Source organism: Botrytis cinerea, chromosome 18 (genome assembly GCF_000143535.2).
Source record: "Botrytis cinerea B05.10 chromosome 18, complete sequence".
In the NCBI taxonomy this organism is placed as follows: Eukaryota; Fungi; Ascomycota; class Leotiomycetes; order Helotiales; family Sclerotiniaceae; genus Botrytis; species Botrytis cinerea.
Genome location: NC_037327.1, coordinates 197,451 through 208,766, shown reverse-complemented (window position 1 = coordinate 208,766; position 11,316 = coordinate 197,451). Strand labels below are relative to the sequence as shown.

Below are 11,316 nucleotides of genomic sequence, written 5' to 3'. Positions count from 1 at the left end.
TAACCCTAACCCTAACCCTAACCCTAACCCTAACCCTAACCCTAACCCTAACCCTAAATCTCAAGTATAACGAGGATCGAGGGTTTGAGGACTGGTTTTCATAAAGATTAAAGAAATAAGATTAAAATTTTATATATTTCAAAAATAAGAAAAAAGCTTCTATGAATTCATAGTCTGAAAAGTTCTTTTCCCCTGACGGCTAGTATAAGAGGTAGGTTTTTGATTAATACTATATATAGATTATTATATGATTTCATAATTAAAAAAGGGTATTAAGAATTTCTAATTCTAATCCTGATTTCATTATAATATTTCCTTTGTTTCCTCTATTTCATCTGTTTCCTTCCTTCTACTCAGACTTATCCTCAAAACTCATCAGTCGGGTTCTCTCCTCTCCCGTTTATATAATATAACGCTCCGCTAGCCCTCCGGGAGCCACTGCCGTGGAGGCTGCTGTTCCGTTTAGCCTTTGTTTAAAAGAGCATGGCCACAACATATATCGGAATTAGGGCGTTGATACTGATGACATGTATATAGTCTTGCAATATACTAGCTGTACTAGATTGATAATCACTTAAAAAGTCATCCACTATTTCAGAAATCTCATCTCATTTCTTCATCTTCTTATTCCCATTCCCATACTCTTCCGTGGTTGAAATCTTACGCTTCCTCGTCATTGAAATTTGTTCTTTAATCGTAAAATCATCTTGAGGAGCTTTCGTCTTGAGAAGAGAAATTTGAGCCTTAACATTGACATTAGAACTTCGTATCCTGATTCCCTCAAATACAGCGAGCAAAACACAATGCCTCCCCGAAATACTCAAGAAATTAAACCACGGTGTCTGAGAGATCTGCATTTCACCTGCAATATCATCAAATCCATTGATAATGGATGTAATATACGCTCGCGTCGATTTCGCCGTAATGATTTGTACCCATCGGGAGTATATTACTATCATCCGTACCTGGACAAAAGTAAGTAAGCTTTTTGGATTCGGTTGGGATATACTGAAAGAAAGGATTACTGACTTCAATAGTTTCCATATGCGATAACGACTGCTTTTCCATCTGTCTTGCCATAGTACAGAATAGAGTGTAGAGCTCTGTTGATGTTATGACAGCATCTGATCGATGTTCCTTGCGAATGACGAAGGAAATATAAATGGGGTTTTCCCTCGATGGTGGTGGTTGTTGTTGTCGAAGGGATAGGATTCTCTCTATTCGAATACCACCAGTATATGTATCGTTTGGGAATTTTAATACCGGCTTCCTGCTACAATCAGTTACTTATTCCCACTTCCCCAGTCCAGAGCATTAGTAGACATAGAACTAACCATTTGGTCCGTATACCATTAACAATTTGTTCTTCCATATCATCTTCAATCCACGCAAGTAATAGCGAAGATACATATTGAGAAGCAAAATCAGCCGTCAAGAACTCGGAGCGAAATAATAGGGCCATGATATTTATATCCGATTGACGGGATTTGCTGTTCAAGAAAGTTTCGATAGCGCAGAAATTATCCAGGCCGGATATGTGGTAGGTTTGCTGGATTGATATATTCAACTGTTCGAGTTGAGATTTATCGGGTTTTGCGATCTTCGTACGAGTATATTGAAGAGAGGTTTTTAAGTCCCGAAGGAGGCTACGTATTGTTACTAGCCAGGGATATGACATATTGATAAAGAGCGGAGGGCGGAATTCTCAAGTCCAGAGAGAGATAGTGGAGATGGTGGAGATGCTGAAGTAGATAGCGGTCGGGATACAGGTAGAAGTCGCGTTGTGGGAAGAAGTATCGCGTTATGAAACAAATGGTGTCCGACAGCATGAGATAGTAGCAGTAACGGAAATGTTATGGTTTCGTATTGCTGTAATACTGTAATACTGTACTGTGGTGTTGTTGATTTGGTGATGTCGTGATATTGAATGAGATAGTGTTGTCCTGATTCTGTCACAATGTTGAATAAAATGGCAAAAGTTAAAGCAGCATCTGCCACGTGACCAGTCTTCAATTTCCCCACCAGCCAGTGACCCTCGGAGAGCCAGCAGAGCGTCGTTCATGGTCATAAGATTGATATTCCGCTGGCTCTCCGAGAGTCACTGTCATGAGGGTGGTCTTGCTCCACTCTATATAATCTTGACATTTCATATCCAATATCTCATATTCCATCGAGTAAACAATTGATACGAAGTAAGCCGGCCCGAGGTCAGTTGGCAGGTTTCTTCGTCCGATATCTTATCGATAAGGTTCATAGATTTCCCCTAGTCACATGATATAGCTCCGTGTTCCGCGCACACCGTAACTAGGCAGCACGGTCTCTTCTTCATTCACACTTCACTCGCCTCACTGACAAACGAATACCGTCACTTTGTGCACATACCCGTAGCGAGAACCTTCGACCTTCCCCTTTCTTAGCTACCGGTAGCTTCCATTCAGTCCTAAACATAAAAATAAAACATCTTTTACCTCAACCCTTTACCTCATCCCCTCGTGCCTGTTTTGCGCCTCAAAATGCTATCCACTCCTTCAACCTCCCGAGAATTCAAAAAGTTATTTCCTCAATGGCGTGATAACTCCATAGCTAATCGTACAAGATCTCTCGAATCAGGAAGTTCATGGGGTATATACGAAATTGAAACATTTCGCATCTTACGGAAAAAACCTCAATCAAGAGCTCCGGCCCAACTCCTAGAGTACTTTGAAACAGCTACTACATGGATAGATGAATCCAAAGAAATACAACTCGTACTCAAACTTTTGCAAGAAAAAAAATGGACTGCTTTTACTCATCACCAAATCTCTGAATCGGCTGGTACATTTGATGACTTCTTCAAACTTTTACAACAAGTTCTCGAAACTCCAATTACACCTGATCCTCGAAGAGAACTACGATCACTTGATGTTGAGCATGCATCAATTGCAAAGCCAGAATCATTTACTTCAGATTTATCGTCCTCGTTCCCACTGGAGCAGGAGCAGGAACTTCCTTTACTACCTCCGAACCCTTCTACCTCTACCTCTACCTCAGCGAAACGTCCAGCCAAGAACCCCACCGAACAATCTTCCTCTCCAGCATCATCCTCCACCCCCGAAAAACCTCCTCCAAAAAAACGTCGCACAGAAAAATCCTCCTCCCCATCATATGTCGAGTCAATTCCCAGCGACCAATCAAGTCATGATCTAAGAAATAAATCCGAAATTACAACCAATGCTTGTGCGTACGCACTATTATCCCGTGTTGTAGAGCTTTTCAGACCAGTTATTGAAAACGAGAAAGAAAACGAAGAGACAGAGAACGGAAATGAAAAAGTGTATCTAGAGTGGACCATTACAAACGATACACTTACTATTCAAGCTGGAAATCTTTCTTGTACGACGAAAAATGATGGGAGTCTAGTGGAAAAAGCGATGCATTTGGGGAGGTGGGAGAGATGTTCGGGGGTTGCTTATTGTAGTCTTGAGGTTGGTCACTTGTTTTGTCAAGGAGGGGGTTTCTGACGGGGTTAATGGACCAACTAACAATGATGTTTAGACTAAGTCAATGTTTTCCATCGATGATAAACCAATCAGAGCCCAGGCTCAGGAAGCCGCTCATTTAATCGGCATGTTTTCTCAACTTGATCCGGAGAGATTGGAGAATCAGACGATGTGAGTGCCTTACCTTCTTTCACCCCACCCCACCCCACCCCAAACCCAGCTAGCTAACTCACCCTCCCCCCCCCACCAAGCCTCCCCTTAATCTCCATCTCTCAAAACATCTTCTCCCTAATCCTAGGCATCTTTCCCAAAGCATACGCACAATATCTCGAAAATGGATTGGAAGCAGATGAGGGTTGTTTTATGGAGCTAGTGGAGTTCGGAAGATTTAAGATGAGTAATGGGGATGAGATGCAGGTGGTGGTTACAATGGTTGTGGCGTTGCAGGTTTGGTTGCAGTGTGGGAAGAGGAAGAAGAGGGGGAGGGAAATAGGGAGGGAGGAATGATGAGGAGATGGTAGGGTTATGGATTAGGTTGGTAGGGTGTTGGGATTTGCGACTCACGACTTGCGATTTACAATGGATGGATATCATGGGACTTGTGGCGTTTGGATAATAACACTAATTCCTATACACCTATTTATTATTCCAAGGATTTTTTTGATGATCATTATTGGTGGTGATTTATTTCGATAAAGGGGTGGTAATCTCATTCAAAAATCTTTATTTGGTTATTACTCTATTTATTATTCTAAGAATTTTATTAGTAATCATTATTGATAGTGATTCATTTCGAGAGAGAGATAATAATCTTATTCAAAAGTTTCTATTTGATTGTTATCCTAGCTCTTATATAAGGGACTTTTTTCCGGGAAAAAAGTATATATAAACATTTTTTATTTATAAAATATTATAATGGAATCAAAGTTAGAATTAAAACGCTTTAATATCCTTTTTTCACTTAAAATATTAAATATGAAATTGATCAAACACATTAATATTTCTTTATTTTATTAAAAATAAATATTTTATAATTCGAGTTTATAAAATAATTATATTCTTCAAAATCTTTAAAATTTCAAAATTATATATTCACATTTCCAATCTATAAAATGCCTTTATTATTGAAAAAATCGAAGATGTCAAAATTATAAAAATCATATATTTTATATTTTCAATTTACAAAATGACTCTATTACTAGAAAAATCGAAAATCTCAAAATCATAAAAATTATATATTTCATATTCTCAATTTACAAAATACCTTTAAAGATCTCTTCAATTGATTATTATTCTTTTTAATTTTATTTAAAGCTTTCTAGAATTTTAAAAAAAGAATTGAATAAAGATTTAATTGAATTATATTTATTCTAAATTAGAATTAAAAGATTCCTGAAATTAAAGCTTTTGTATTGAATTGAAATAATTCTAATTTTGATAAGATTGAAAAAAAGCTGTAATAATTTATAAAAAATAAAGAAGTAATGATTTGCAAAAAAGTATTAAAGATTATTAATTAATTAATTACCTTTCTTAATTTCAATTTCAAGTTTTTTAAAAAAAAATAAAAAATTATATTTATTGAAAATTAAAATTAAAATATCTTTAATGTTGAAGAGTTTATATTAAATTGAAATAAAATTAGTTTTTAAAAGATTCAAAAGATTGAAGAAAAGCTATAGTAATGTTTAAAAACTAAAGAAATAACAATCTATAAAATAAATAAATCTAATTACTATCCTAAATTCAATTTATAATAAAAAACTTATTAATCTTTTAAAAGAAATTAGAATTTATTTTCTTTTATAAATTGAATTCTGAAAACAGATCTAAATTATTTTTCAAATTAATTGATTTATATTGATTTTATAAAAGTTTCAATTTGTAAAAACAAAGGAGATAGTGATTAGATAAAAAGAGATAAGATAATTAAATCATCTAATTAAATTTCTCAAGATTATAAGAATAAGAATAAGAATAAGAATAAGAATAAGAATAAGAATAAGAATAAGAATAAGAATAAGAATAAGAAAAGAATAAGAATAAGAATAAGAATAAGAATAAGAATAAGAATAAGAATAATAAGAATAGATTCTATTTTTATTTCCTTTTTATTATTAATAAATATTTATTGAATAATTGTTAATCCATTTTTATTTTTATTGTATATAATTAGAATTCTATAGAGATTTTCTAGTTTTACAAATTTTTGAGTTTTTATTTTATTTACTTCAATATCCGTTTGTTTATATGATTTATAAATTGAAAATACAAAGATTCTTTTTTAATTTTCAAAGAATATTAATAGTTTTGTAAGAAATTATTTCATTCGAAATAATTATAATATTTTTTTTAATGTTATAGTAAATATAAATATAATAATAAAGTTTTTCTATTTTCTATTTTTTTATTTTCTTATTATAAAGTTATATATCGATTCTTAAGTTTGTAAAAAAAACAAAATCTTTTTTATTATAATAATTATAAATTTCAATATTATATTATTTATAAATATTTTAATCTATTATTTCAATTTATTTATTATTATTAGAAATCACATATATAGGCATGTATATGATATATATATAATATATATATAATTAATATCCCGATATCTTGTAAGAGTTATAACCATAGCTCGTAACACCCTTAGCGAAAATACACCAAAAACTATTATTTATTCAACTTTTCAATCCTTTGAAAATTTGATACAAAATAAAGTAATTCTGATAATTATTATTACAAATTAAAGAAAATCATAAAAGTTATTTTAAAAAAAATGAATAGAATATTTTTTAAATTTTTTCCAAATAAGATATAGAATCTTGAAATTGAAAATTCTAGAAATTTCAAAAAAACTGATTATTTTGTATAATAAAAGTATTATATATTAGAATTTTCTGAAAATTTTAGTTTTGAGGTTTTATATTTCAATTACAAAAATCATAAAAAATATTTCATTCATTTTTTTTAAATTATTATTTAATAAATTTTATTATATTGAAGTTTAAAATTTATAATATAATAATTCGAAAAATTATCAAATATTTAATTTTGTATAATAAAATATCATTTTTGTAGGGATTTTGTTATGAATTGATAAAGGGTGCTATGAGCTATGGCCACAACCCTTACTACCCCATATCCTATATAAAATTTGAAATCCTATAAAATATCAATTACGAAATTTATAATGAGTTTCAAATTAATTATAAAAACTTATATAAAATTAACAATAATTCAAATTAAAATTTAAAAGAAGTTCAATATAATTATCATTAGAAAAATTTATAATATTAATTATTTTATACTATATCAATAATATAAAAGATAATTAGCTTTTTATGCTTTTATTTATAAAGATATTCATTAACGTTTCTATAAAAAATAAAAGGAGATTTTAATTAATTAAATTAATAAACCAATATAAAGATTTATGTCTTTTACAAATTGTATAATCAAAAATCTAATGAAAGAGATTATAAATCGATTTGTAGGGAAGAATTAAATAGTTCAATTTATTAAGAGATATAAAATATATTTTCAAAGTTGATATCTCTAATATATTAATAATCTATATATTAAAACTAATAGTATTAAGCATTTTGAATACTTTTATAATCTAATTGATATTATTTTTGTTTTATTATTGATTTATATTATATAAAAAGTTCTAGTTAATCCCTCTTTTCTTTTATTTAATTAATAAAAACAATTATAAAATATAATATATTATTAAAAAACCTTTACAATTGAAATAAAAAAGGCTTCCTTATAAATCTAATTTGTATAATAAAGTAAATTATAAATACTAATATATATAAAAGAAATAGAATTATAAAAACTAAATAAAATAAATATCAAGAGTTTATTAGCCTTTTAATATATATCTATATCAATAATATAATTATACTATTTAATTTATTTTATAAAAAGAATTCAAAATATCTTTACAATATATAAATTGATAATATAGAAAAAAGGGTTAAAGTTTATTTCAAAGTTTCAACTAATAAATAATTATTTAATATTTTTAATTTAATATAGTTTTAAAAAATCTTTCAATATTATATGTTATTAAAAACAAATAAAGAATATCATTTATTTATTATAGATAATTATTCTAATTATATAAATATAAAATTTATATTGAAATATAATAAATTAAAAATTATATTATTGATTGTATTATTACATTCTATATATCGATTTCAATCTTTTGATTATAACTTCTTTTTTTCATTTTCAACAAATTATAATATAATATTGAATAATATATTATACAAATACAAAAGATTATTTGAAATTACAAAATAAAACTTTTAAATTATATTTAAAAAAACTTGAATTGAAATTTATACAATATATAATATACTCTCTTCCTTTAAAAAAACAAACATTTATTTTATATATAAAAAAACTATTAATAATATTATATTTGAATATGCTTTTATACTACCTATATTAATATAATTAATTAAAATTAAATTTAAGATTTTATATATAATAAAAGCTCTTTATAAATTCAAATTAAAATTTCAATATCAAAATAATCCTAAAATTATTTTGAAACTTTTTAAAACTACTTTTATTAATATAGCTCAAATTAATATTTAATTATATAAAACAAAGAAACTAAAAGAAATTGTGAAAATAGAAAAAAAGAAAAGAAATCAATCTAAGAAATTGAATCTAATAAAAAAAAATGAAAATGAAACATTTTTATATTCTCTTAAAACTATTTTAAAAATTAAAACTTATTAATATATCAAAATATTTATTATTTAATAAAAAAAGAAAACTAAAAAATTAAAAAAAATTAAAAAAAAGGTTGGAAAGAAAAAGAAGCATTTAAAGATGTAAAAAAGAGCTTATTAAAAGAAAATCGATAGTTAAATTTTATAAGATTTCAAAAAGTATAATAAACAAAACTTTAAAAATTTCAAAATCATTTATTAAGAAAATCAAAAGTTTTTTAAAATCTTTTATTATAATAAATCTAATATATCAAAAAGCTATAAAACTTTTAGATATTAGAAAAGTTAATATTTCGAAAAATAATAGAAAAGAAATGAAAATTAGAATTAAAAAGGAATAGGCAATTATAATATCAATAAAATTTAAAGATTAATTATTTGAGGATTTTATATGAAAATTCTATATTACATTATCAATATTCAAAAACTTCAATTTGATATCTTATAAATTATAATTATTATTAAATATTGAAATTCTAATAATAATAAATTTGAGATTATATAAGACCTAAGATAATATAAAATGTCGGGATATCGGTTATTATTATAAAGATTCTTCTTTTAAGTTTTTTATTTTAGGAAAATATATAATATATATTTTATTAATTATTTTATTAATATAATGATTATTGAAATTAAGTATTCTATAAATAAATGTAGTTATAAATAATTTATATAATAATAAATCAAATTATTATATATATTTTAAATATATTTTTGAAAGATAGCTTTCTATATTTCCTTTATTAAATATTTTAATTTTAATTTCAATCTTGCTTCTCAAAGTGATCCGTATCCTTTTAATCGCTATATCAATAGAAAATTCCCAAATAGAATTAAAAGAAAAATTCAGATAAAAAATCACTTTCTATTCAATAGTAAGTCTGGAATTTGAACTTAAGGGTGCTTCATACAGATCTATACAAGCTACCTCTGTAAAAACCAATTCAATCAACAAACTAATCAAAAACCTCGAAAGATAGAAACAACCAACCCCATCTATCTACCAACGATTTATTGATACAATCTTCTCAAACGAATCCGCCCACATTCTCCCATCACGCTGATTAAACTTCGATGACAAAATAATACTTAAAGAAGATAAGAAAATGTAACATAGTAAACTCTTCGATATAAAAGATTAATTCGAGCTCTATAATAGCAAAGTCAATACTTTTGATGAAAAGAAATTCAATATAAATCCCTATACAAATTTTTCATTTGTATATTACATTTATAATATATCTACTTCGTTATTAACAATATAATCGATTCGTTAATAATAAATGAAATCGATATAGTTTGAAATCTATTTAATATTGAATTTCAATAGAAAAAAAGAAAATGGGAATTCTAAAGGACTTTAGAGATTTTAGAATTCGATAAATATTAAAGTTATAAGAAAAGTGGATGAAAAAGGAGCAAATATAAAAGTTAGAAAAAAGGAAAAGAAGTGAATATAAGAGCTAGAAGGAAAAGAGGAGTGAGCGTATAAGTTATAAAATGAATGAAAAATATTAATCGAAAACTTGAAGGAGATTAAGGAATAAATTATTTATATTACTTTTAATTTATTCTTCAATTAAAAGTTTTACCATTAACCCTAACCCTATACAGAATGTATTATTTATATACATTTTCTATCTAACTCTAATTTATATATTCAAATTCAATTCAATTATTAATCGAATTCAATAAAAATAAAGTATTAATTATCTTAAACCAAAATTCAAGAATTTCACTAAATTCTTTTGAAATAAAAATTTCTAATTGTTTATAAAAGAAAAAGCCTTTTAATCAATATTTTAAAAACAATTTTTTTAATATATTATAAAAATATTGAATATTTTCTTAAGCTAACAAAGCGGCTATTTTGTCAGTTGCGGATTCTGTCATCACGGGGGAGTTTTTAAAGCAATACCTGTATAAACAACTCGCCAAAGGATTCATCCAGCATCTGAATCCCCGGTCACCTCCGCAGTATTCATCGTCGCAAACAAAGCATCAAAATTCCAAGAACTCTTTCAACCAAAACTCGTGGTTGATTACAGAACAATTAACTCAAAAGTAATCCTCGACGAATACCCGCTACCACTTTCACACGAAATCACTGGCCGACTAACCAAAACCAAAATATATACCAAATTTGATGTACGTGCAGGCTTTAATAACCTACGCATCAAAGAAACAATCAATAGAAACTCGCATTCAAAATTATGTTTAATCTACAAATACACAACCATACCCATAGGACTCGCCTCCGCCCTCTCTATCTTCCAGCAAATCATAAACAAAATGCTCACACTTTTCCTCAGAATTACGTATTTTGCTTATCTTAAAAACATCATTATCTTCTCTAACTCAAAAACAAAACACAAAAAACATAGTACAAAAACTCTAGAAACTATAGAAAAAGCACACTTATATCTCAAACCTAATAAATATTTCTGGAACACAAAAACTATAAACTTTCTCAGCTTCACTATAGTAACTAGGAATAGCATAAAATAACCAACAACAAAATTCAAGCCATCTACAATTGAAAGCATCCAAACATCATTCGTAAAATAAAACAATTCAATAGACTTCTCAATTTCTACATCAAATTTATCCCCCATTATTTCGATCTAACGAAGTCGCTATACAACTTAACCGAAAACGGAATTATCTTTACTCTAAATTGTCTAAATAATCGATCCGAATTGGCTCTTAGGCATTTGAGATTGGTTTAGTTATGTCAATTACGCTTGGATATGTAAGTTGGGTTTGGATGTGTGTGTTTGCGTCTAGTTATATGAGTTGAATTTAAGTATGCTAGTAGGCTAACTTGATTACTCTATGGGTCCGGCTATCACACGTTTCCTTGCGGATAATAAATGTCATATGGTTTCTTTTAATGATACCATTTGAAAATATCTACTTTTATTTCATGAAAGATGAAAGATGATGGAGTCACAGAGTAATATTCACTTCACATCGATATGTGCATTGTGAATCCTAGGCTGGGAGAGTTGAAGGATCTTTCATTTTTCATTGGTTTTCAAATATCCGCAACATATTTTCTTCTTGAGTACTATGAT

At 27.7% G+C, this 11,316-nt stretch overlaps 2 protein-coding genes across 2 annotated transcripts; one reads left to right on the top strand and one right to left on the bottom strand.

Moving 5' to 3' along the window:
• Positions 1-200: 200 nt before the first annotated feature.
• Positions 201-2,154, bottom strand: BCIN_18g00190 (hypothetical protein). The gene is made up of 3 exons (XM_024698279.1): positions 1,335-2,154; positions 1,030-1,270; positions 201-965 (listed from the first exon to the last, which is right to left on the bottom strand). The coding sequence occupies exons 1-3, from the start codon at positions 1,676-1,678 to the stop codon at positions 609-611; spliced, it is 942 nt and encodes a 313-aa protein (XP_024554096.1). The 5' UTR covers positions 1,679-2,154; the 3' UTR covers positions 201-608.
• Positions 2,155-2,357: 203 nt separating this feature from the next.
• On the top strand, positions 2,358-4,195 carry BCIN_18g00180 (hypothetical protein). The gene is made up of 3 exons (XM_024698278.1): positions 2,358-3,464; positions 3,535-3,650; positions 3,731-4,195. Exons 1-3 carry the CDS (start codon positions 2,514-2,516, stop codon positions 3,984-3,986), a joined length of 1,323 nt encoding a protein of 440 aa, XP_024554095.1. The 5' UTR covers positions 2,358-2,513; the 3' UTR covers positions 3,987-4,195.
• Positions 4,196-11,316: the final 7,121 nt, after the last annotated feature.